At 39.6% G+C, this 27,827-nt stretch overlaps 1 protein-coding gene across 2 annotated transcripts in view; it reads right to left on the bottom strand.

Annotated features, from left to right (window-relative positions):
- The window catches only part of ASAH2 (N-acylsphingosine amidohydrolase 2), a 66,404-nt gene that overhangs the window by 14,826 nt on the left and 23,751 nt on the right, over positions 1-27,827 (bottom strand). The window contains exons 7-15 of one of the 2 annotated variants that reach the window (XM_035008385.1): positions 22,558-22,678; positions 20,836-20,961; positions 17,000-17,086; positions 13,126-13,230; positions 12,920-13,001; positions 5,259-5,374; positions 4,104-4,198; positions 2,399-2,438; positions 1,520-1,615 (exon numbers count right to left, since the gene is read on the bottom strand). In XM_035008385.1, the coding sequence (XP_034864276.1) occupies positions 1,520-1,615; positions 2,399-2,438; positions 4,104-4,198; positions 5,259-5,374; positions 12,920-13,001; positions 13,126-13,230; positions 17,000-17,086; positions 20,836-20,961; positions 22,558-22,678 (868 nt within the window). The remainder of the gene's footprint in view (positions 1-1,519; positions 1,616-2,398; positions 2,439-4,103; positions 4,199-5,258; positions 5,375-12,919; positions 13,002-13,125; positions 13,231-16,999; positions 17,087-20,835; positions 20,962-22,557; positions 22,679-27,827) is intronic. The other variant, XM_035008386.1, reaches the window with a different exon arrangement.

Genomic DNA, 27,827 nt, shown 5'->3' with positions numbered 1-27,827 from the left:
GTGATAGCATAATGTTTGTTCTTCTTTATTGAACAACGAGTAATGTTTGTGTTCTTTACTGAATAACAAGTAAGCAGATCTAATAACTACTGTGATTTTAAAAGACTGATGAGAGTGAAGTTATTTCCAAATCTGCAATAACTCTTCTTTTTATTATGTTATGTTAGTCACCATACATTACATCATTAGTTTTTGATGCAGTGTTCCATGATTCATTGTTTGCGTATAACACCCAGTGCTCCATGCAGAACGTGCCCTCCTTAATACCCATCACCAGGCTAACCCATTCCCCCGCCCCCTCCCCTCTAGAACCCTCAGTTTGTTTCTCAGAGTCCATAGTTTCTCATGGTTCTTCTCCCCCTCCGATTCCCCCCCTTCATTCTAAATCTGCAATAACTTTTTGTGATATAAAAAGTATCTGTGGTTCCTATTGGTGACAAAGTCAGAGGTACTGCTAATATTATTGTTGTTTGTTACCTACATTCCTAATTGAAGGAAATTCTACAAAACAGTTACAGAGAAATGAAAACATGGATAAATGAAAAGTATTCCCATCCAAGTTTGCCCCAATTAAGAATCATTATTCGACAGAATTCCCTAGAAGACAGGGACTTTCAGGAAAGTCAACAGAGGACAGCAGGGCAGATCCCACTGTTGGCATCACTGGACATTTGTCAAAAAGTAGATTGTATGCCTCTGTGTGGACTGCCAAGATATGCCAGCAGATATATCAGCAAACATGAACTGTGGGTATCCAGACTGTTCCCGTGTTTTAAACTACTACTGTTAAAAAGTACTTGAGCTACTGTCTGCACTCTTTGCAAACAAAGAAACTTTACCTCCCCTAAATTATCGGAGACTTTGTTTCTTAATTTATGTCATGGATATAATAAAACCCTACTCCAGGGCTTGTTATGAAGATGACTGAAGATAACATTTGCAAAGTGCTGAGCTAGTACATTCAATAAATAGTAGCTATGGGGCGCCTGGGTGGCTCAGTCGGCTGGGCGTCTGCCTTCAGCTCAGGTCATGATCCCGGGGTCCTCGGATCAAGTCCCGCATCGGGCTCCCTGCTCTTCAGGGAATCTGTTTCTCCCTCTGCCTCTCTCTCTCTCATGAATAAATAATTTAAAAAAAATCTTCAATAAATAAATAAATAGTAGCTATCAGTGGGAGTTTTCCCCGGGGTTTACAGAAGCTTCAGGTGCCAGAAGCACCATGGACAGAGTTAGGAAGATTGTATGCCCCTGCCCAGGCTTATGACCAGTACTCTTGACAAAATAATTTATTTCAGAAAAAGTAGTCATCAGTGAGACCAGAATTCTGACTTAAACTTGGAAAGGGCAAACCTAGAACTCCCACATACAACCTCTGGCTTATTCTCATTCTCTCCTCTGTCCCAAAACAAAATCATCTCTCAAAACCACCAGTAAGGAAGTCTAGAAAGAAAACTTGCATTTGACACAACAGTCTTGATGAGGGGATAGTTCATTTAAAGGCCGAGAACTTTTTACTTTACCTGGTATTCTTCAAAGGTGGTAATGTAATGTGTATACACATTGCACAGACCCGAAATAACAATGGTCATATTCTGCATCCCATTGGTTGCAAATTCCTAGTGGGGGAAAGGTAGAGCCCAATAAAATTACTCTCCATCATAATGTATATTATTGACCCAGTTATACTTAACACACAATCATAGATGTGAGTCAGTAGTAGAGGGTGTCTCTCCTAACATCATTCGTAACGATCAAAACTGCCTGGGAATGCAGAAGCACGATGTTCATAGTCCTTGAGGAAAAGTTAGAGCCATAACTACACTACAGTTGGGCAAGTCAATGGATCTGTGAACATTTTAGTGATTACATTTGCAGATATAGAATCTTCTTATAACTAAAATACAGATATTTTATCCATTTCCTAAAAAGTATAATAGGAGGATTCTAACTAACCATAGTGGTTATTTCCAACTCCAAGTAATAAGACCTCTGTTGACCATGTCATTCTAGAACCATTTGCAATGCTTCCTGAATATAAATAAATACAGATAAAATACAAAACTCCTAACATGTGTTAGATTTTATTTAGACAGGACTTCATTAAGGTACTTAGGGTTATTTGTTATTTAACCCATAAAAACATTATCAATTTTTAAATCATTAATATATAAATAGCAATACATTATTTAAACCTGATTCTAGGTTCCTTATAATTTTTAAGCTTGTTCTTATACCACTAATATTTAGTGGTATAATAAAGCTCTAGACATTACTTTCAAGAACTGTAAAACTCTAGTCATCTCAGCAAAGATTAATTTAAAAGGTATCAGATCATAGGAATAGGGAATTCTTTTCACCAAATAAAAATGCATAAACATTTTATTTCATTTTTAACTTACTGTTTGAACTGCGTCTCGAAGTCTTCGTCCAGACATGGTCCTGAGTCAAGAAAACAGAAGTATCTAAGGGTTTTCCTACTCCAAATATATGCAAAGAATACAGAAGAACTTGTAGCAAGAGACAAATGTGATCCTGGCTCATAACACAACATGGTAAGGTTCATAGGAGCTTTGTGGCAATGTAAAGCCAAACTTGAGCTTTTTGTCCCTAACTGTCCTATCTTGAAAAAAAATCCTAAACTGAAAACAACTTGTAGGAGGGGAAAAGGCATCAATGAATATCACTGGCTAAGACTACAATCATTTTCCATTCATTGATTCAGCAAAAATATACTGTTTGTATTCTATGTCAGTAAGAACTGAGGCAAGTAGAGAGTGCACTGCTCCTACCCAGAAAGAATTTATCATTTTGTTCCTTCATCGAATCCTTCAATAAAACACAGCACCTACTACAGAAGAGGCCCACTTCTAAATGCTAAGGATTCAACAGGATGCTTACATTCCAGAGAGGGAAGATGTCAACAAGCAAATAAAAGAAGTGAGATGACAGTAGGTGCTATGGGGAATATAATGCAGGGTAAGGATGACAGGTGATGGTGGTTGTTCTTGTGATGATGAGGCCAGTGCTGATGCTGTGGGAATATGGTGGCAGCGGCGGCGGTGGTGGTGGTGAGGGCAGCGTCATATAGCATCAGCACAATGGGGCATCTCTGTGAGAGATCATCTCACAGACGATCAGAGCAGAGAACTGAAGGAATAAAAGAGTCAGCTGTGGGGATAAAAGGAGGGTAAGTGTTTTAGGCAGAAGAAACCTTAAGTTCATAAGCTTTAAGACAGGAGCAGGCTTGCTGGTCTGAGAAATGCAATGAAGCCAAGGTGGCTGAAGCAGGGATGAGTCAGGGGAGAGGGGTATCAAATCAGAACAGAGAGATTGCAGAGGGAAAAAATCTCACAGGGCCCTTGTAGGATGTTGTAAGGGTTTAAGAATTTACCTGGAGTGAGATGAGAAGCCATTGGAGGGATTTGGACCCTGACTTAATTTAACTTAGCTTTTAAAGGGATTCCTCTGGCTGCAGTGTTGAGAACAGACTACAGAAGAGTAAGGGAGAAAGCAAGCAAGTGAGACAGGAGGTTATGGCAGTAATCTAGGGGAGAGCTCATGGTGGCTTAGACCAGGGAGGGAGTGATAGAAAGTGCTGGGTGGAATGTGCAGAATTTGCTGCAAATTCACTTTCAGTGGAGGAAATTGAAAAGAGAGAATTCAGGGATGACTCCAAGGTTTAGGGCCTGAACAACTGGAAAGATATAAAATTGCTACTTTGTAAGATAGGGAAGACTGCATAAAGAGCAGATTTCAAACAATCTTTCCTGCTTCTAAGACTTCAACTGTTTCAAGGATCTGAATTTTGATAATATTTCAACTCTTTCTACTGACATAATAATGCACAACATCATTTACATTTGGAATAAGTTCTTCAAATGTTTATGTTTGCTACAATTTACCCACTAGCAATACACATCAAAAGATTTACTCTTCAGAAGCCCACCAAAAGATGGTTGGAATATTTGTTAGTGTTGCCAAAATGGCAGAGTGAGATACAAAGAAGTCAGTTCAGAATCACCACCCATGAGAAGAAGTTATTCCAACAGAAACACATACACAATGATTACATTTTTAACTACAAAATAACAAAGAAGAACTTACGTCAACTCCCCAGGGATGGCAGTTATGGCCAAGGACCCAATCGTGATAATCTGAACATCAACAATATCTGGGTGCCAGGGATGAGGTTTTGTCAACTAAGAACCCAAAACATGAAACCTGTGTTAGGGATATTGTTCTTTCTATGGCCAAGAGACAGATGATGCTCAGAAAAGTTCCTTTATTAAAGGATTTACAATGTTTCCAGCTGGGTTTGGTGCTTTATCCTACTATCACAGATTTTCTTTCTAATGAATGAGGTAGTATAAAATATTCTATCTGGTCATAGCACAAGGATCTCAGATGCCAATGCCCCATTAACCTGCACTTCCTTTCTCATCAGTGAAATTTTTGGTGGATCTGGCATCCTAGAATCACAATGTGTAACAGGTAACCAAGGGTTCTCTTGGAGCACTTAGCAAGATAGATAAGTAATTCTACATTTGGAACAGCTTAACTTAATGATTTCTCTTTTTACTCTCATAGCACTTTAAATTTGCAGTTACCAAGTCTTGCCTTACTTTCCAAGTTTTCTCCAAGACAATCTACCCTTTCCCATAGTCAGATTCTCTCTGTTCCTTCCTTTCCTCTCTTTCTTCTTCCTGAAGAATTTTAATTGAATATTAGGGGGAAAAACTCTATTCAAAAATGTTTTCTACATCAATAATTTATATTATGAACACTGGCACAAACTTTTGACATTTAGAATGTGAAAATCCATGGTCCAAAGGAGTATTAAAAGAATATTGCTTTAGTTAATCGTGTTGTCTGAGTCGTGAGAAAATTGAGACATGAACATGTCCCTTTTTACATGACCCGAGGATGCTTTTTTGTGCAGAGTTGTATGTGAACTCCTGTCCTGGAGTCAACATAAATGAATCCTGAATAAGATAGATGTTGATCGAATTCTTCCTTTTCTACTGTTTTCATTGTTGCAGTTATTTATCATAAATTCTAAGTCACAATATTTAATAACCATACCCCTTATTCCTTAGAGTTAGATTCTTAACATACATATTTTTAATATTAAAAATTTGATGTGGGAATATTTGAATAAGAAATTCCCATGTCAACAAAGATCTATCATTTGTCTCTGACAATTCTTAAGTTTTAAAATAACGATATACTAATTTTACCATGATAGTCAAAATGCATTACCTCTCCAGTATGAAGAAGGATTGGCTTTGGTTTATGACACTCTTTGATTTCTGCAGATGGCTTGCCCAGGATTTGATCCCGAAGACTGTCCCAAAATGGATCCCCTACTGTTGTCCCTATTTAGGAACGTTAGGATTAATTTGATTCCAACCCTCTGAAAAATGCCATCACTTTGACAAATGTACAACAATGCCTTTATTGCAAATATTTTATTAAGATTGTTGCCCAATAATTCCAAACAGTCTGAATAATAGAAGAGGTAAAATTTCCTTTGCATCCTAAAATAGGAATCATTATTTAGTTAGATCCCCATTGTGGCTGATAGACTAAAAGAATATATCTTGTTCAACATCTTTAAAGTTTTGTTTCTATTGCTCTTCCTCATCCACGTTGCAAATAAAAATAATACAATATACTTAACTATAGATCTATGAATGAAATCACTTTTTTCCCCATTTTAAAAACTAAAAATGAGAACTCCAACTTGAAGTACTGATTATTTGGCTTGGGGTCCACAGAAAAAGCCTCTCTTAACTCCCCACTTAATTATCTACACAAAATCACACCTAAATACCACAATCTGGGGAAAAGTTATGTTAACTCTGAAACCTATGAACTTAGAATCTATAATCCATTAGGGAAATATAACAATTATAAACATATATGGACCTAACAACAGAGCACCAAACTACATGAACCAAAACAGAAAGAGATACTCAATAGTAACAATTGGAGCATGAATAACCCACTTGCACTAACAGATGGGACAACTAGTCAGAAGATGAACAAGAGAAAACGTGAGCAACACAAGAAGCCAAGTGGATGTAACAAGTACCTGCACACACCTCCCTCAATGCAACAAGAACATAACGACACTCTTCTCTGCTGGCCATGAAATAAACCCCAATAAACGTTAAAGGGTATAAATGATATAAAGTATGTTTTCCAGCCACAAAGTAATGAAATTAGGAATAAATAACAGAAGAAAATTTGGGAAACTCACAAATATGTGGAAATTAAGCAACACGATCATAAATAGATAGTGGTCAAGGAAGAAATTAAAAGGAAATATGAAAATGCTTTCAGAAAAATGCAAATGAAGACACTGTATACCAAAACTTATGGGATGCAGTGAAAGAAGCGCTTAGAGAGAAATTTATAGCTTTAATGTGCATATTAAGAAAAAAAGAGGATGGTGACATAGTAAGAAGGAAAAGTAGAAAATATCAGCCTTTGTCACCCCACAGAAAACCACAATTAGTTACTCGCAAATGAAAATACTCCCAGGAGGGCTCAAGAGTCCAATTAAGAACCTATGGAGCGAAATACGGAATAATCACACAGAAAGGATCACTGGAAGGATTAACTTAGCTGAAACAGAGAGGAACAAAAAAAAGTGCAGACTCTCAGTATCAGCCATATGGCAGGTGCCATCACAGTGCCCAGCTGTCTGCTCCATGGAGGGCCCCAGTGGCCCCTGCCACTCAAGAGCCCCCATGACAGACTTCCTGTGGTTTTCACAGCAGAAGACCCTGTAGTCTTCACTGGCACAGACGCCAGCAGCCTGCTCCACAGAGGACACCAGCAGTTTTCATGAATGAGGTCACCAATGGCCATCACCACCATGGACTGCCCCCCCCCCCCGCCAGGGATGAGATGTTGCTGCTCCTCATCCATAAGAAGATGCTACTGTATCACCCTGGGACCAGGTTTGTCAGCCTCCACCCCCAAGTGTGCCCCTGACCCCAGAGCTCCATCTGCTCCATCCACACCCATGTTTCAGAACTCAACGTCATGGCAGCACCACGTGTGCCTATGCTCCAGACCCTGGATCTGCAGCTGCTCGGCATGTACTCAAATCTCAGGCACTGGAGCCACCACCACTGCTGGCTATCCTGGACCCCAGAGCCACTGTCCTCAGCAAGCACATGTGCTCCAATCCCAGCTCCATGGTTGTTCCACATGCACGCACAACTCAGGCACAGAGTCACTACTACAACTGGAGAGCCAGTGCCCTGGACCCTGGAGCTGCCCCCGCTCTATGAGCACCTCTGCTCCAGATCTCAGATCTGTCACTGACCCATGGGCATTCGTGCATCAGCCATCGGTGCCACCACTACTGTGAGGCCCCGGTAAGCCAAACCTAGCCCCAAGAGAGAGCTTCTGGGCCATGACATCCCCCAGTGGGGAAAGAGATCAGGAGGATTTCAGCAGCAGCCTGGAGATGCCAAGAGCACCGACGGCAGCTGCAGACACCCACAGCCTTGGCATTTGAGGATCCATGCAGTCTTCACCAGTGCTGACCTAAGCTGACAGAGCTCCATGGAGACTATGCCACTTGGCCTGCCCTGGGTCTGGAACTGCCACAGCTCACCCACCCAATGTCCCTGCACACACCCATGGGTAAAGGTCTCCCCCTACGACAACCAGTCTGCAAAGTCTAAAAGAGGTGACTGCTCTATCAAATACACAGACAAAATTCAAGTCTCTAAGAAACAACAAAAATCAAGGAAGCATGACACCACCAATGGAACATAATAATTATCCAACAATGGATCCCAAAGAAATGGAGATCTATGACTTGTCATACAAATAATTCAAAATAATTTTTTAAAGATTTTATTTCTTTATTTGAGAGAGAGTCTGCACATGTGCAGGGGGAGGGGGCAGAGGCAGAGGGAGAGGCAGACTCCCCACCGAGCAGGGAACCTGACACGGGGCTTGTTCCCAGGACCCTGAGATCATGACCCGAGCCAAAGGCAGATGCTTAACTGACTGAGCCACCAAGGCGCTCCTCGAAATAATTTTTTTAAGAAAGCTCAACAACTACAAGAGAACACAGTTACACAACAAACTCAGGAAAATAACATATTAACAAAATGAGAAGTTCAACAGAAAGACAAAATCATTAAAAAAAAATAGAAATTCTGGAGCTGAAGAATACAGTGAATGAAATGACAACGCAGTAGAGTGTACCAACCGTCGATCTGATCAAGCAGAAGAAATAATCTGTCAATTTAAAGACAAGTCATTTGAAATTATCCAATCAGAGGAGGAAAATAAAAATAAAAAACAGTGAAGAAAGCCTACATGAATTATGGAACAGAAAATGCTGAAGGGAGTTCTTCAAACTAAAATACAAGGATACTATTAGTACATAAAAGATATGAAAGTATAAAACTCACTGGTAAAGGTAAGTAGATAATTAAATTAAGAATAGTCTAATATTATAATGGCAGTATATAAATCACTGAACTCAAGTATGAAGGTTAAAAGACAAAAGTATTAAAAATAACTAAAGCTACAATAATCTGTTAATGGATACAGAATATAAAAAGATACAAATTATGACATCAAAAACATAAGATATGGGAAGAGGAGATAAAAGGGTAGTTTTTGTATGCAATTAAAGTTAAATTATCAGCTTAAAATAGACTGTTATAACTATAGAATGTTTTATATAAACCTCCATGGTAACCAAAAAGCAAATACCTATAGTACATATGCAAAACATAAAGGAATCAAAGCATACTACCACTGAAAATCATCAAATCATAAAGGAAGACAGAAAGAGAAGAAGAAAGGAACAAGGGAACTACAAAACAACCAGAAAACAATAAGATGGCATAGTAAGTACTAACTTTTAAATAATTACTTTAAAAGGAAATGGCTTAAATTCTCCATACAAAAGGTATAGAGTGATTGAATGGGGGGAAAAAATGACCCAACCATATACAGCCTACAAGAGTTCACTTCAGCTTTAAGAATACACATAGGCTTAAAGTGAAGGGTTGGATAAATATATTCCATACAAATGGAAACCAAAAGTGAGCAGAAGAATACTTACATCTGACAAAACAGACTTTAAATAAAAAACTGTAACAAGAGACAAAGAAGGTCATTATATAATGATAAAGAGGTCAATTCATCAAGATGAGATGACAATTGTAAATATTTATGCACTCAATATTGGAGCACCTGAATATATATATACAACAAAGATTAACAGATATGAAGGGAGAAACAGACAATACAATAATAGTAGGGAATTTTTACCCCACTTTCAACAATAGACAGATCATCCTGACAGAAAATCAACAATGAAATGTTGGACTTGAACCACACCTTAGACCAGAACATCTCATCCAACAGCAGCAGAATACATATTCTTCTCGAGTGCACACAACACTCTCCAGGGGAGGTCATATGTTAGGTAATAAAACAAGCCTCAGCAAACTTAGAAGACTGAAATCATACCAGCTATTTTTTCTGAGGACACTAGAAATCAATAATAGGAGGACAACTAGAAAATTCACCAATATGTGGAGGTTAAACAACACACTACTGAACAACTAATGGGTCAAAGAAGAAATCAAAATGGAAATAACAAATATCTCAAACCAAATAAAATTAGAAACACAGCATATCTAAATTTATGGGTCCAGCAAAAGAAGTTCTGAGAGGACAATTTATAATGATAAACCCTTACATTAAGAAAAACAGAGGGGCACCTGGGCAGCACAGTCAGGTAAGTATCTAACTCTTGGTTTTGGCTCAAGTTGTGATCTCAGGCTCGTGAGGTCGAGCCCCACGTCAGGCTCCAGGCTCAGTGAGGAGTCTGCTTGAGATTCTTTCTCTCCCTCTCCTGCTCCTCCCCCATGCTTGCACTCCCTCTCTCTAAAATAAATAAATACATCTTTTTAATAAAAGAAAAGAAAAAAGAAAGATAACAAATAAACAACCTAACTTTACACCTCAAGGAACTAGAAAAAGAAAAACAAACAAAACCCAAAGTTAACAAAAGGAAGGAAATAACAAAGATCAGAGCAGAAATAAATAAAACAGAGACCAGAAAAACAACAGGAAAGACTAATAAAACTAAGAGCTGGTTTTTTAAAAAGATAAATAAAATTGATAAACCTTTAGTTAGACTAAGGAAAAAAGAGAGAAGACTCAAAGAAAAGCAGAAGTGAAAGACAAGACACCACATCTGCTACCACAGAAATACAAAGGATCATAAGAGACGACCATGAGCAATTTTACACCACCAAATTGGAAAACCTAGAAGAAATGTATAAATTCTTAGAAATATACAAACCACCACCACACAAACCACTAAATCATGAAAAAATAGAAAATTTGAGCAGGCAAATGAATAAGGAGATTGAACCACTAATCAAAAGCCTCCAAACAAAGAAAAGCCCAGGACCAGATGGTTTTACTAGTGAATTCAATAAAACATTTAAAGAAAAACTAGTGCCAATCCTTCTCAAACTCCTTCCAAAAATTGAATAGGAGGGACTACTCCACAACTCATTTTGCAAGGCCAGCATTACCCTGATACCAAAACCAGATAAGGACATTATAAAAAAAGAAAATTTTAGGGTGATAACCCTGAGGAATATAGAAGCAAAAATCCCAAACAAAATACTAGCAAACTGAATTTAACAACAGATTAAGAGGATCACACACCATGGTCAAGTGAGATTTATTTCTGGGTAGTTCAAAATATGCAAATAAATAAATATGACACACCCTATTAATAGAGTGAAAGATAAAAAATCATCTGATCAACTCTGTAGATGCAGAAAAAGCACTTGACAAAACTGAACATCCTTTCATGCTAAAAACTGGACATATTGGGTGCAGAAGGAATGTACATCATATAAGAAAGGTCATATATGACAAACCCACACTTAACAGTGAGAGGTTGAAAGTTTTCCCAATCAGATTAGGAGCAAGATAAGAATGCCCGCTCTCACCACTCCTATTTCAATGTAGTATACAACTTCTCTTCCGCTTAGAATTTAAAAACCAACATTCTCTGTTCAGCCGTTAATGTTGAGATCCATATTTAGTTTTACAAGCTTTTCCCTGTTTTTAGTTTTGCTTTGGGTTTTTGGCTCAGGAATTTTATTTGTTTGTCAATAAGAAATGTAAGAGTAGGTATTAATAAATTCCAGTTCTATAATGTCAAGAATTTAAAAATTTAAGAATGGATTGGTTAAAAATGCTTCATATTTGAAAAACCTGGACTCAAATATCTTAAACTCTTTCTGCTTTCTCCCCCTTCTCCTTTTAGTATAAGGTGTTTGTGGGGTGAAGGGTGTGCCTGTCTCAAGCCCTTTCCACCATATTAGTAAGATTCTACTCCCTGCAAAGGAACACAGCAGGTTGGGCCTGTTTGGGCATGTTTGCAGAGACTGGGGGGCCTTCCCAGAAAGTAACATCTCACCAGCCATGTTCTAGGGAGAGAGGCCTCTGCCCATTTCTCTGGTAGAAAATGTAACAGTTTCTCTCGGAAGAAAACTGTATCCCTATTCAGTAGGACTTCTGATGAATGGTAGTGTGTCTTCATGTCTAACCCGTCAGCAACCCCTAACCCCAATTTCAAAAAAGTCATAGCCAGAAAATTAGGCAAGAAAATGAAATAAAAGGCATTGAAATTGGAAAGGAACAGTAAAATTATCAGATGGAGAAAGACAAATACTGGAGGTTCTCACTTCTATGTGGAATCTATAAAAGCCAAAATCATAGACATGAGAGTAACATGATTGTTGTCAGGGGCTAAGGTGCAGGAAAGATGGGATTTGTACCCGGGTCAAAGGGTTTAGCCACAGAATGGAACAAGGTACTGATAAATGGTACAACACAGATGAACCTCGAAAACATGATGCTAAGTGAAACACCAACCCAAAATGCCACATATTTGATGATTCCATTTACAGGAAACGTCCAGAATAGGAAAATACAGAGACAGAAAGATCAGGGGTTGCTTAGGTCTGGGGGGAGATGAGGGATGGGGGTTGTGATAGCTAAGGAGTATAGGGTTGCTTTTTGACGTGTTGAAAATGCTCTAAAATTGACTGTGGGGATGGTTACCTATATTGGCAAACACTAAAAACCACTGAATTGTACACTTTAAATGGATACATCATATGGTATGTGAATTATATCTCAATAAAGCTGTTAAAAATTATTGTTCCAGGAAATTAGACCACCCTGGATGAAATATTACCAGGAAAGATGAGCCGAATGTCTCAAACTGCAACTGTATTCATTAATTTGTCAATGAATGGTTCCAAAATACACATATATAAAAAGCAAGAATGAAAGAAGCCAATATGTTTCCTACAGGTGAGACTCGTCTATTTTTCCACTTTCTCTACTTACAGTGCATGTTATTACAGAGATGATCAGGATGAAGCCTACAATCATCAGTTATAAATTTGTGGAAGAGGACTTCGCAGCCCATGTTTGGGCTCCTGAAGGCCTCTGCCCTGAGGACTTTGGGCTTCAGTAAAGGAACCAGAGAAAGAGGCATTCATTAGCAGATGACAGAGCAAACTCCTATTGTTGAAGGTACAATGACAATCCCGCTCTGTACTCCTCCCAACTCCACCCTAGCACGCCAGACCCATTAAAAACCGTCCATCTGTAGACTGAGACTGAAATGCAAAGGGAAGTTGTCTCTGATTCTTTTTGAATCAGTGGAAGCTAAGTTCCAGAAGACACACATCCCTGGGAATTCTGGCTGTCATGGACACACCTGGCAAGCACACCCCCCCAATCTAAAGATAATAGTAAAAAATCATAAATGTACGGAGACCATTTGACCCTTCAGAACCTGGAACCACAGATTTCATCAGACAGAACCTCACCCTGAGTAAAATTGAAGTTCCCAAATCCGTCGATTGTCCCAGCCGCAAAACTGTAGCCCAGTGCTGGTTTACACGTTTTTGCCTAAAGGGGAGAAGAACACAAAGTAAACACAAACAAGAAACAGACGTTAAACTTCAAGTAAGCCATGAGATCAGCCCAGAGCTTCACCCTTGTGGCATCATCAGCGTGACTCAGTGATACTTACCGTGTGTGTGGAGTTGAGCTGGACAGTGACATCTGTCATATTCACCCACTGATGAGCTGCAGCCAGTGGTCCAGTGACCTCCTGGGAGGCAGAGGCATACAGTTCCTAGAAAACACACACACACTTACTGTTAGAAGCAAAACCCAGCAATTGCACTACTGGGTATTTACCCCAAAGATACAAATGTAGGGATCTGAAGGGGTACGTGCACCCTGATGTTTATAGCAGCAATGTCCACAATACCCAAACTATGGAAAGAGCCAAGATGTCCACCGACAAATGAATGGATAAAGAAGATGTGGTATATATATATATATATATATATATATATATATATATTCCACATATACATATACATATATATACCACACATATATATACATATATATACCACACATATATAACAATATACATATATACACACACACACACACACACACACACAATGGAATATTATGCAGCCATCAAAAGGAATGAGATCTTGCCATTTGCAACGACATGGATGGAACTGGAGGATGTTATGCTGAGCGAAATAAGTCAATCAGAGAAAGACATGTATCATATGACCTCACTGATATGAGGAATTCTTAATCTCAGGAAACAAACTGAGGGTTGCTGGAGTGGGGGGTGGGTGGGAGGGATGGGGTGACTGGGTGATAGACACTGGGGAGGGTATGTGCTATGGTGAGCACTGTGAATTGTGCAAGACTGTTGAATCACAGACCTGTACCCCTGAAACAAATAATACATTATATGTTAAAAAAAATAATAATAAAGAAGAAGATAGCAGGAGGGGAAGAATGAAGGAGGGGGAATCAGAGGGGGAGACGAACCATGAGAGACGATGGACTCTGAGAAACAAACTGAGGGTTCTAGAGGGCAGGGGGTGGGGGGATGGGTTAGCCTGGTGATGGGTATTAAAGAGGGCATGTTCTGCATGGAGCACTGGGTGTTATGCACAAAGAATGAATCATGGAACACTACATCTAAAACTAATGATGTAATGTATGGTGATTAACATAACAATAAAAAATTTTTTAAATCCATTAAGGGGGGTCGGGGGATGGGTTAGCCCGGTGATGGGTATTAAAGAGGGCACGTACTGCATGGAGCACTGGGTGTTATACGCAAACAATGAATCATGGAACACTACATCAAAAACTAATGATGTAATGTATGGGGATTAACATAATAAAAGGAAAAAAAAGAAGCAAAAGAGCTAAAATGAAGAGTACCACTGTGCCCAGTAAGTACCAATTTGGAAAAGCATGTGCCCACCAAGTTTTGTTTTGCTGGCTGCTTAGAAAGGGCCACTACCCACATGACACTCTCTGCCATCCCCAGTGGCTTCCAGACGCCGGGAGCCCCTGAGACCTTGACCTGTGTCTGCTCCCCCCACAAACAGGACATTCTGGTGATAGAGGCTGTGGCACAAAAAGCCTCCCTCAAGAAAATTTAAGATGAGGAGGAGGCGGGCCCAATGATTGTTTTTGCCAGAATGAGAGCATAACCTCGGGGGTTCTCCCTCAGAAGTCGCGAGTCCTCTGACAGGGCTGGCGCCAAAGGGTGGCTGGAAAGACTCCCCACTCCCCCGCATCCACCTTTTGAGGTTCTTTTTTATCCCCTGTAGGGTGAACTGATGCTTTTTCTATCTCGTGGCAAATGTGAGTCAGCTTGTTTGGAAACATTGGCTTGTATTGATCTGTACCACACATGGTGGGCCAATCCTACCTCAGCGCACGCGCCTTTGCCTGACACCTGATGGTCCCCCCATCCCCGATTTGACAGCCACATGGTGGTTCTCAGGGTGAGCTCTCAGTAACACCAGCTGCCTCCCCGATAAGGAGCGAGTCAAAGAGAATCCAGAATGTGGGACAAATCCCTCTGACTCTCAAGCCCAGAACAGTAACAAAATTTCTGACACCAAACCGTGTCACGGGTGCACACCCTAAATAGAATCTGTTAATCTAGAACCATCCACTGATAATACCACAGTAATTAAAAAGAAACTGCTGCAGGTAGGCTGGCTGGTGTCTAATGTTTTTAAAGGTGCTTTTGTTCTTCCTTAATTGCTCCTGAAACATTTCAGAACCCATGGAGCAAAATATTTACTGAAACACATGCACTGACTCACACACTTGCAACAAAGGTATGAGTTAGCCACACAAAGGAAGAGATCGAACTATGGAAGAGATCTCAGCTTGAGGTCATCCTTGGTCTTTTCAATCAGAAATCTGTCTCCAGAGGAGTGGAAACAAAACACGGGCAAAATGGAAGATACAATTTCGCAGAGGGAGAAGCATAGAGCAACTCATAATCATCTTACTACAGACCCGATTTGCTCCTCCTCAAAAAATGTCTCAAGAAGAGAAGAAAAGAAAATATAAGATGGACAATTGGGATATATTTAAGACTAGGAACTAATCTGAATTCAAATTGCAGGCGTGGGGAGCTGTGTTGCTCAGTCTGGCCTTGTCACTGAAGACATTAAGAACAGTCAGGCATGGGGCGCCTGGGTGGCTCAGTCAGTTAAGCCGCTGCCTTCGGCTTAGGTCATGATCCCAGGGTCCTGGGATCGAGTCCAGCATCAGGCTCCTTGCTCAGGGGGGAGCCTGCTTCTCCCCCTGCTTGTATTCTCTGACAAATAAATAAATAAAAGCTTTACAAAAAAAAAAAAAAAAAAAGAACAGTCAGGCAACTGGGCAGCAAAGGCCGAGAGAATCTGGATCAGTCTGATCATGCCTGACGCCATGTTAGCTGAAATCCTTACACTATTTATCACCGCAGTCTGAAGCAAGCACTCAGGCTGAAACAGAATGTTTCCCTGTTTCCTTGGTTTTACAAGGACTTCGTATAGCCATCAGGGAAATTCAAATCAAAACCACATTGAGATACCACCTTACACCAGTTAGAATGGCAAAAATGGACAGGGCAAGACACAACACATGTTGGCGAGGTTGTGGAGAAAGGGGAACCCTCTTACACTGTTGGTGGGAATGCAAGTTGGTACAGCCACTTTAGAAAATAGTGTGGAGGTTCCTCAAAAATTTAAAAATAGAGCTACCCTATGACCCAGCAATTGCACTACTGGGTATTTACCCCAAAGACAAAGATGTAGTGAAAAGAAGGGCCATATCCACCCCAATGTTCACAGCAGCAATGTCCGCAATAGCGAAACTGTGGAAAGAGCCAAGATGCCCTTCAACAGATGAATGGATAAAGAAGATGTGGTCCATATACACAATGGAATATTACTCAGCCATCAGAAAGGATGAATACCCATCTTTTACAGCAACATGGTTGGGACTGGAAGAGATTATGCTAAGTGAAATGAGTCAAGGAGAGAAAGTCAATTATCATATGGTTTCACTTATTTGTGGAACATAAGGAATAGCATGGAGGACATTAGGAGAGGAAGGAAAGAATGAAGGGGGGGGGAATTGGAGGGGGAGATGAACCATGAGAGACTATGGCCTCTGAGAAACAAACTGAGGGTTCTAGAGGGGAGGGGGTTGGGGAGATGGGTTAGCCCGGTGATGGGTATTAAAGAGGGCACGTTCTGCATGGACCACTGGGTGTTATACGCAAACAGTGAAACATGGATCACTACATCAAAAACTAATGATGTACTGTATGGTGACAACAACCTAATAAAATTAAATTAAATTTAAAAAAAAAGGTCAGACGAGCAGTCAGAGAGAGGTTCCTGTGTCCTTTGGGAAGCAGCCTTCCTAGCAGGCCAGTGCCAGCAGACTCCAGGGCCAGCGCGAGCCCTTTCTGCCTCTTACCATTACTGACTTCATCATGAACACTGTCGGTGGATTTTAAAGAACAAGATTAAATGAAGTTGAAAGAAGTGGGGCCCGTGGCTGACCTTCGCTCTCTGATATATGATCCGTCCTATAATCTGCGTGCTGTTGAGCATATCCTCTCCTGGTCCCATAGCAATGCACATGCTAGACTGCAACACAGGGAGACAAGACGGACTCTCGGTGAAATAAGCAATGGTTTTAAGGAATGCAAAATTACAAGGGAAGCTAAGCAAACATAGTTTTAAACCCACATTCTAGCATCTCTTGTCAGTCTCTCAATCTACAGATTATGAGAAGCAAAATCATTCATGGCATTGGAGCAGTGAAGATCTTCAGAAATCACATATCACAGTGCCTTATTTTTACAGGTAAGGACACTGAGGCTCAGGTGGGTTGGACGATTTGTCGGAGATTATATAGGTAGCTAATATGTGAGCTAAGACCTAAAGCCAAGTTCCCCATTGGTTGCACATCTTCCTACCTGTCTGTTCTTGCCTATGGCTCATGATTGCCTTCAATTGAAACTCAGTTAAAATTATATTGGAACAACTAGATGATCCTCTGGGAAAGATCAGTACATAAATCTGGCTCTTTACTTCACTTCTTATACGAGGAAATTTTGAGATTGACCAGATACTTAAATATTATAACTGAAAATTAAAAAGTATTAAAAGAAAATATGGATGAATACTTTCTTAATACCTTTTGATTCATCCATACTGAATTGGGTTTTCTCTTATTTGCAGTCAAAAGCATCCTATATGTGTATCAAAATTATCACATTGCACACCTTAAAATTATACAATGTTGTATATCAATTACATCTCAATAGAGCTGGGAGGAAAAAAAGCAAAAAAAAAAAAAAGATCCTAATGGATATACAATGGAATATGGATGAAATAGGTAATTTACAAAAATGAAGTATAAATGGCCATTCAACATTAAAATATATTCAGTCTCATGAATAATTAAATATAAATTTAAACTACAAAGAACTCTTTGCGTGTTGTGTTGGCAAAGACTGAAAGATTGATAAACTGGGTGTCAGTGAGAGTTTGGGGAAACTTTCACTCATGCTCTGTTAGGGGGAACGGGACTGACAGACACCTCATGGTGGCTATGCTTTCCCTTTGACAGCAAATTCACTTCTAAGAACTTGCCCTGGGGCGCCCTGGTGGCTCATTCGGTTAAACATCTGGCTCTTGGTTTCAGCTCAGGTCTTGACCTCAAGGTCGTGGGATCGAGCCTCACATCAGGCTCCACGCTTAGCGGGGAGTCTGCTTGAGAGTCTCTCTCTCCCTCTGCCCCTTCCAAATAAATAAATAAATCTTAAAAAAAAAGAATTTGTCCTAAGGTGAAACTCATACACGCATGAAAATATGTACAACATAGCGACCAGAGCATATTTATATGATGGAAGGAAAAACAGAAGAGAGAGGATATGAAGGAAGAGAAGAGGGAGGGAAAGAAAGCTCTCATCAGTAGGGGATTGGTGAACTCATTTAGGGTACTTAACATTGAAAACTATGGCATTAGTTTAAGTGTTGTTTTCAAGTATATTCACTGAAAACAAGAAAGCAGGTTCCAGAACAGCATTACGGTAGGACCTCATTTAAATACAACTATACATGCCGACAGGTGGCTGGACACAGACCATTAAATTTTTAACAGGTTCATTGTGGGGTTAGGGGCTGCTCCTTTACATGTTTTGTTTTCTGAACTTTTCAGTATTGTTTGAGTTTTTAACAAGCATATATCTTTTTTTACATCAAAACTAGTTTCTAAAGTTCAAAAAAATCTGTTTGAAGAAGCAACATTAAAGCAAAAGACATGGCAATATTTGCCCATTTCCCTCTTTTGGTTTCTTAAGTGAATCACGATTTTCTTCAGAAAGGCATCTCTTCTTTAACAGTCAGTGATTCTATTCCCAGTTCCAGGTCAGTCTAAGATGATGACGGCCATCCCCTGGGCATTGCCAAAGACTGGGAAGAAACCCCAGCTTATGCCAATCAGCACATACCATTTCCCCAGGAACTGCTTTGGTCCAGGAATGGGTTTATACCTCCATTGACCCATTTGGGCTGAAAAGAGCTTTTATTCCATGGTTAGAAGAGAAGTTTTCTCTGTCTCCTACCGTATATGGGGTAGGGGTTGGGGGGAGAAGGATACCCCTTCCTCAGTACTGGCTGCCCTCTTGCAAACATGAGGGAAGCCAATCTAACAGATGGAGCGGAACAGAGAGAAACAGAATTCTGTTGTGGGAAAGGGTATGATTTTCTTGTAATTTTTTATGATTACAAAGTATGCTCATGGTAGAAAAAAATGCAAAAGTGTATAAATAGAATAAAAACAATAAATAAGATAAACGGAATAAACACCCCCTATAATAATGCCAAACCGAGAAAACCAGGGTTAACAATTCAGTGTGTTTCCCTTTGTCTTTTTACTATGACACATTTATTTTCAAAACTGCAATCATCATGAATATGCATTATTAAAGCCAATTTTCTTAATCAACATCGTGTACTATGAGCTTTTTCCCACATTAAGTATTCCAACACAACACACTGAGTTGCTGCATAATATTCTATTGCAAATAGGTCTCATAATTTATTTAAGCATTTCATCTCTGAATTTTGGAATTTAACAAGTAATCTTTAAATCTAATGATTAGATCAATTATTGACTTAATTGTTGAATTGTTGATTAATTATTGAATTAATTAATATTGTGTGGAAATTTTACAAATGAAGGGTAATAAAGGAAGACTTTCCATATAAAAATGGTAATATATAACAGAAAAATAGAATTGTTAAAACCATACTACTCATTGGGTGGCATTGACTGGAATAGAAGTAATAGCCCAGAAATGATGTTTAATAAAAGTAATATCACAGGTGACATGTTCTAAATACAAAAAGAATAAGAGCCCAGAAACTAGCATCTGTTGCTCAAGTCAAAGCTGAAAAAAAACCTAAATGAACATGGCAGAGAAGCAGTTAAATAAACAATGGTACAGCCATTCTTGTTGTCTTTAAAACCTACCACACAGACCTATATATAGTCATAAAAAGATTTTAAAGACCTATGAGGTGGAAAACTCGAATCCCAGACTAATAAAAAAAATCAATAAATAAGTTACCAAATTTTGTTCATGAGTACTTAAGTAAGTATGTAGAAAGAGGTGTGACAGTCGTAACTCATGGTGAGGCGGGGAGGAAGGGAGTGAATAGGACTCACTTATTACAGCTGTCTGTGTTTTCCATGTTGTGTGAGTTTTTACAGCAAGATTTTTTGCTTGTGATTTTATTTTAATTTCATTTTTTTAAAGATTTTATTTATTTATTTATTTGAGAACAAGCAGGGGGAGTGGCAGAGGGAGAAGGAAAAGCAGGATCCCCACTGAGCAGGGAGCCTGATGCGGGACTCGAACCCAGGATCCTGGGATCATGACCTGAGCCGAAGGCAGATGCTTAACTGACTGAGCCACTCAAGCGCCTATTTGTGATTTTAAAGAAAAGAGAAAAAAAAAAGTTGATCTTATATTTTTTTAAAAATCCTATAGACTTTCCCATCAGTGAGAAACATCTCAGGCAGGCAGTTTCTGGTACTAACTCGTGACATCAGAAATGCCAAGGTGAAGTGTTTCAGACTGTCCAAATTTGGGGAAGGGTATTGCATCTCTGACATTGACTAACTTCACTTAGCGGTCAATCCAATGGGAAACCAGAATTTTACCCAATCAGAATTTAGTGGGTGCTTCTGAGAAGAGGAAAGGCTAGCAGTCAGTAGGCCTGTGTATACTTGAGAAAAACATAATTATAAGTTAATGGTGGATATTTAAACATAAAATGCACATGAGATGCAAAAACAAAGATTTCATGTCACGATTACCTACCCCACCGATAGGACAAGAGCTATTGGCATTATCACAAGACTCTCCTGTGTTGACACAGTGTGGGCCAAGAATATTGGGGGACACATCTCCCAGGTTTGATGAAGCAAAGGCTGCTACATATGGTCCCTGCCAAAAGAAACATCCAAGTGTCTTTTATTCTTTCTTATTTCCCATAATGACTTCCATTAAAAATGCAAACATTTAATCCACTCTGGTGAATAATTCAAAATCATTTGCAGACAATTAAAAGGAGGAGGTATAACATTCTGAGAAAATTTCTGAAAAAAAATTCACATTGCAGTCCGCATATATATTACTACCCATGATATCCCAATGATCAATAAAGCCATCTCAAGTAGGAGAGTTTCAAACCTGTGCCACAAACAGAAACTTTTTGACAAGAAACACAGCATACAACAACAACAACAACAACAAGTCATAAAATGCTGACTCATCAAGCTATTCTCTGGTATTGTATTTGGAGCTCAGAGATTTTCCTTGAAAAATAAATTTACTGGCTGAAAAAAAATATAGTGAATCCAGATTTTCCTGTGGCAAAACTGAGCCTAAATATAGTGTCCACCATCTAGATCTGCCTCCGTGTAGCTTTTCTCTTATCCCTTCAACCTGAAGTAACAACACAGAACGTTTTCTGAGTGGTGCAAGACTTTAACCTCAACCCAGCTAGCTGGTCTACCATTCCACCTTCAATGTCTTCAGTTTTCTTAGGGAAAGAGATAATGGAGATCATGTGTCTCTTTGCATACCAAAAAGATAACTTATCTCAATGGGCCTAGCAGCCAGTGATCATAAATAGGAACTTCCTTTCTTTCCCTAAAACTCAATCTAAAATGAAAAAAAAAAGTGTTTTGTCAACAAGGAGCTAAAAGATCAGATCAAATGTTCAGGGGACCAATTACTTTTATATCATTATACACCTTTTAGATACTTATTCTAGTCAAGGGCCTGGGGCTCTCATCCTCTTCTATTCTTCTGCATTTGGGACTTGGACACTAGGGTCAAACAGAGCAGGGTCTCCCCTCACCACTTAGCTGTCTGTAGTCAGTAATTTACACAGAGTTTTCTGAAGTACACAGACTGAGGTCCAGCCCCCATCTCGAATTCCAGCCCTCATTGCGTTTCAAAGTTAAAAAACAAGTTTGGTGCATTAGGGCTGTCTCTGACTTTGGCCTTAGTGAAGGAAAGGAAGACAAACTCCTTGAAAGGAAATTCACCATTAATAGGGAAATCCAGACCAGTGAAAAAGACGCATCACCTTATCCTCAGTAGGGTTAACACTTACAGCTCTGAAAACAAAAGTAAACAACACAGCTTATCATATTTCCAAGTTGGTCAAAAACCATTCCATATTGCCAAAATCTTGAACTTGTCCTTCCTTATCCAACCAATTGTAACTGTATGAAGCCATCCATATAAGTGGTATTTGACACAGTTAGCCATTTTTAATTTTTCTTTCCCCATCAGGGAGGATGGAGAATTCTTTTTATCCGAGCATGTGAGTATGTGATGACACTTGACGCTGAGAATTTGAATCAGCTACTCTTCTTTTTTTTTTTATGTTCAGTTGGCCACTGTATAGTACATAATTAGTTCTTGATATAGTGTTCAATGATTCATTAGTTGAATCAGCTCTTCTAAGCACTGCATGAATGGTGATACTCAGCACATTAAGATGATGCTTTCAATGACACAAATTCTCACCTGTCCAGGTAGATAGCCTTTGTTCTTCTCTTGCTCAAAAAGGTAAGAGGCATAGCCCATGTTGTCGCTATTGACGAGATGATTGCTGTTGTTCATGCTGACTGGGTGGATGGCAAACCAGCTGTAGGAGAACAAGGAGCCCTTGCTTCGTGAAGAGAACCAGACAATGGGGCCAAAAACAATGACTGGTAGCTTAAGTTTTCCCCAGCAGGAAAGGAAATTCTTTTTAATGAGAGGCATTCCACATTTAGATTCTTTCACTGTTGATGAGCTTAAATGATTAGTAATATACTCCAAAAGTCTAATCATTTACTTAAATTAAAAATATAAAACTCTATTTTTATAACTATCTCATCATCATCATCATCATCATCATCATCAAAAGCTTTTAACAAGAGCCAAGACTGGTCAGTGACCAGACAATATAGCTAACGCATTGTGTAGGCAGAGACTTTGTCCTCCAAGACAGGTGCACATAATAATTATTAAAATCAATCCTATCTAATTCAGCAGATATTTACTGAGAGTCTGCTGTGTGCTGAGCACTGAATAAACTGCAGTTTACGCTCAGAATCTTGCAGAAGACAAAGATGAAAACAAATGGCTTTAATACAGTGTGGCAAATGTTGTAAAGAAAGAGGCATCAAGTATTTGGGGATCACAGATGACTAGCAATTAATTCGTAAGGGTATTCCAGGGAAAAGGCACAAGAGAGTAGGTGCAGAGAGGTGTGAAAGAGGCTATTATACATAATTTGATGTATCCTTGTGCATAGTAATACCTTGTTTAAGTGTAGAGCTACACAGTTTATGAACTAATTTCACATCTGTTACCTTACTTGAACTTCACAACAACCCTGAGAGCTAGGCAGTTATTCCTTCCACTTCAAGGTGTCTCAGAGAGGCAAAATGGCAGCCCATGGGTCATCGAGGACCAAGACTAAAGCTCGGGTCCCTTGACACCTTGTCCAGTGGCCTTTGTAGGCTCAAACCTTCACAAAGGTGAAAAAGAGACTTACAGAATGGAGGGCTATGAAGCAAATTCACTAGAATGAATGCTCAAGAAAAGAGAGACGCCAATCTCTAAAGTTTCAGGCCAATTTAAGATTGTAAAAAAAAAAAATCCTTTGTGGATTTAGGTCCTTGCTGAAAGCTTTTTAAGTATTTCAGTTTACATTCCTACCTAAGTAATAGAGTGCACAAAACTGAGCATTTACTTAATGACTAGGGATGTTTCTAAACTTCAAGGCCGTCATTCCGGATTCAGTCCTCATTGCCCAACAAATGTATATGTAGGTCAGAGATTGCCAGCACAACACCCATGGGAGCTGGTCGGGTAACATAGGTGGATTAAGCTGGTTGGTGGAATGGGGACTGGCGGGAACTGTGGATACCTGGAGGCACCTGCATGGTTTAAAGACCATAGCCTCTACTATGCTGCTTATGAGAGTCTAACCAGTCCTGCCAGATCTTCCATAAATCCATGTTTTTGTGAAATGTTTATCAATTTAAAAACTCTTAAAGAAGTAAAGGGCATGAGAGGAAGGGGTGGGGGGCTGAACAAAATGGGTGAAGGAGAGTGGAAGATACAGGCTTCTAGTTATGGAATGAATGAGTCATGGATATGAGAGGCACAGCATAGGGAATAGAGTCAATGATATTGTAATACTGTTGATGGTGACAGAGGGTAGAAACTCTTGTGGGGGCACCTGGGCGGCTCAGATGGTTGAGCGTCTGCCTTCGGCTCAGGTCATGATCCCGGGGTCCTGGGGTCAAGTCCCGCATCGGGCTCCCTGCTAGGCGGGGAACCTGCTTCTCCCTCTGCCTCTGCCTCTCTCTCTCTCTCTCTCTCTCTCTCTCTCTCTGACTCTCATGAATAAATAAATAAAAACATTTAAAAAAAAAAAGAAGAAACTCTCGTGGTGAGCACAGCATAACTTACAGAAATGTTGCATCACTTCGTTCTACACCAAAAGTTAATGTAACATTGTGTGTCAACTATGCTCAAATAAAAAATTTAAATTGAAAAAAAAAAAGTAAATAGCATGGGATAAAAGGAGGGGAATTGTTACCAATTGAGAGCCTTCAAACAAATAGCCAACACATGTAGTCTGTGGACTGTTTGGATTCTGATTCCAGTAAAAGGAATGTAAAAAGACTTTATTGGTACAAACAGGGAAAACAGAATATAGACTGGGTTTTAGACCGTATTAAGAAATTATTTTTAATTTTGTTCATTAAGATCAGGGATTATAGTTATACTGTATTTACCTTTTTACCTGATAGAGATACACACTGAAATATTTATGAGTGAAATGATTTGATATCTGGTATTTGCTTTTAAAAGTCTAGCAAAACAAACCAAAAGAAGAGGAGGAATTAAACAGAGTGGCAGAGGATTGCTAATTACTGAAGCTGGATAAGAGTTGCATGGAGATTCATTAGGCTAATCACTCTAAATTGGCATATATTTGAAAATTTCCATAATAGGTTTTTTGCATGTTGACATCCATTTCAAATTTTTCCTTTAAACAGTGTTAGGCCAAATCACCAGTCTATATGCAAAATTCAATCCCCAAGGTATATATTTGCCACCACATAAAGGGACAGAAATTTAGGCTAAAGGTAATTCTAAGGTCATCCCCTAGAAGTTACTTGCAGTTCTATATTTTTAAAAAAATCCTTGCACTAGTTTCTTTTTTGTGTCTGTGGTTTATCTCTTTCTCCTAAAACTCAAGTGCCAGAGAAAAATTCTAGTCAATTAGCATTTTCCAGGTAGTTGGGAGTCTGTGTTTTTGCAGTTTTACTCCATCTAGTTTGGAAGGAAAAGGGGGTGGAGGCCATGACAGTTTCCTGGCTCCTGGACCAAAATACTTGCGTGTGATAGAATTGCACTGAGATTAGCAAGACTCCGCAGGACCGCAATCTCTCTGGTGCAATTAAAGGAAACCCGTAGAACAATTTATCAACACTGACTATCATTTAGCACTGATTAGGTGAAGGATTTTATGCACAGGATCTAACAAGAATGCTTTGAGTCAGATGCTATCATTGTCCTTATTTTACAGCTAAGGAAATGACCTCTTTGAGTGATGCAGTAATCTGACCAAGGTCACACCATCGTAAGTCAAGAAGCAGGTCCATGAATATCCAGTTTGTCAGACCACAGAGCCCAAGTTCTTATCTGCCGTGGGGATACTGGCTCTGTCCCTTCCTTTCATTCACTGGCTTATTCAGTACACATTTCGTTAACTTTTATTCTGTGCCAGGCACTGGAGACGTGGAGATGAACAAGGCATCATCCTGCCCTTGAGGAATGCTTCATAGCGGAGTTGACATCGGAGCTGGGTCTTAAAAGATGACTAGGAACTTGGCAAGGGGATCACTGGAGAAAACTCATTGGTAGCAAAGGCATGGAGATGGAAAGGGGTATAGTGGGTTTGGAGGATGGATAGTCAATCTGGCCACAGCAGAATGGATAAGGGCAGGGAGATATGGCAATTGTTCTACTCATTCAATCAGCATGAGTTTACTAGTAGCCAGGCATGCAGTTGGATTGTGCTAAACCCCAAGGAACATAGAGAAGAACCATCAAGGAACAACAATATCTGAAGAGAAAGAAAATGCTAAGAAATTTGGTCTGCTAATTAGACTTCAGACTTGAATTCTTACTAATTTCATGTATTTATTTTCATTTATTTTAGGCTTTAGAAAATTAATAGAATTTTTTTCTCTACAAAACTAAAAAAATGAGTATTCGAAAAAGTTATTTGAATTTCAGAATAAGAAGATGTTGTACATTTCCTCTTCTGGCCTTTGAAATATATGCTATTAAAATATCTGGCTTGTCACAACAACCAAAGTACTATGGCAATAGATGAATATTTATAAAGATACGCAGAAAAGTGGTCATCTTAGTTTAAGAAAGCTGCACTCACTATTTTATCTGGTCAAAAAAAAAACATTCTTCAAAGCAGAGTTCAAAAGAGAAAGAAAGGTTGAGGTAGTTTCAAAAGAAGTTAGAATATGGACATAAAAGGATAAATATGCCCCTATTAATAAACACTTCTAAAGGGGCACCGGGGTGGCTCAGTAGGTTAAGCATCTGCCTTCAGCTCAGGTCATGATCCCAGGGTCCTGGGATGGAGCCCCACATTGGGTTCCCTGCTCAGCGGGGAACCTGCTTCTCCCTCTCCCTCTGCCCCTCCCCCCTGCTTGTGCTCTCTCTCTCTCTCTCTCTCTTTCACTCACTAACTCTCTCAAATAAATAAATAAAATCTTTAATAAAAAAATAGGGGCACATGGGTGGCCCAGTCGTTAAGTGTCTGCCTTTGGCTCGGGTCATGATCCCAGGGTCCTGGGATCGAGCCCCGCATCGGGCTCCCTGCTCTGCGGGAGGCCTGCTACTCCCTCTCCCACTCCCCCTGCTTGTGTTCCCTCTCTCGCTGTGTCTCTCCCTGTTAAATAAATAAATAAAACCTTTAAAAAAATAAACACTTCTAAATAATGATTACATCACAGCTAAAGCAGGGCTCTACAGGGGTCAGCAGGATACAATCAAGGTACCAAGGAAGGTCCAGAGATTTGAGATTTGATCCTATAGCAAAGTTAGCAAAGTCTATAGCAAAGTTAGTGAAAATTTCTGGGTCTCTATTTCCTAAGACTGAACATAATAAATTTTGACTATGCTCTGTGAATCAATACACAGCAAATTAATATAGAATCTTCTAATTATTCTCTTCTGTGTAACTGAGGCATTTTCTAGGGCCTCTTCTAATTCAGACACTCTGCACTTCCCACTCCGAAGCAGAAAAGAAAAGCCAAATGTACAATTGAGCTTCTTCCATATTCTAAAACAGTAGCAAACCCACCCCGAGTGCCGTTCTCTCAAACCTGGGCCACCATGTCCAGCATGCATGTTGTGCCCTGCACAAGGAGGACTTGCAAAGGGGGTAAATGGAGGCTGAAATCCAGCCCCTGATCAGCTCACGGAGCTAGGCACCTCAGTCAGCCCAGAGAAGGGAGCGCCTTCGTATGTTGTGCATCAAGGTCCTACGTGCTAATGGCAGCCCTCTCCAATCTAAATGTCCACCAACTGGGAAAAAGAATATTGTACATCCCCTCAAAGGTAGTGTTCATGAAGATGTGTAATAAAATGGGAGCTCTTTAGGTAAATACACTATAGGAAGCTGTAGTGGGTTGAATAGTGTCCCCCACCACATTCACGTCCACCAGATCCTTAGAATGTGACCTTATGTGGAAGTAGTCTTT

This window comes from Mirounga leonina, unplaced genomic scaffold (genome assembly GCF_011800145.1).
Source record: "Mirounga leonina isolate KUSES-001 unplaced genomic scaffold, KU_Mleo_1.0 Mir_152, whole genome shotgun sequence".
Taxonomy (NCBI): domain Eukaryota; kingdom Metazoa; phylum Chordata; class Mammalia; order Carnivora; family Phocidae; genus Mirounga; species Mirounga leonina.
The sequence above is the reverse complement of the archived record's forward strand: the minus strand, read 5'-3'. Positions and strand labels throughout refer to the sequence as shown.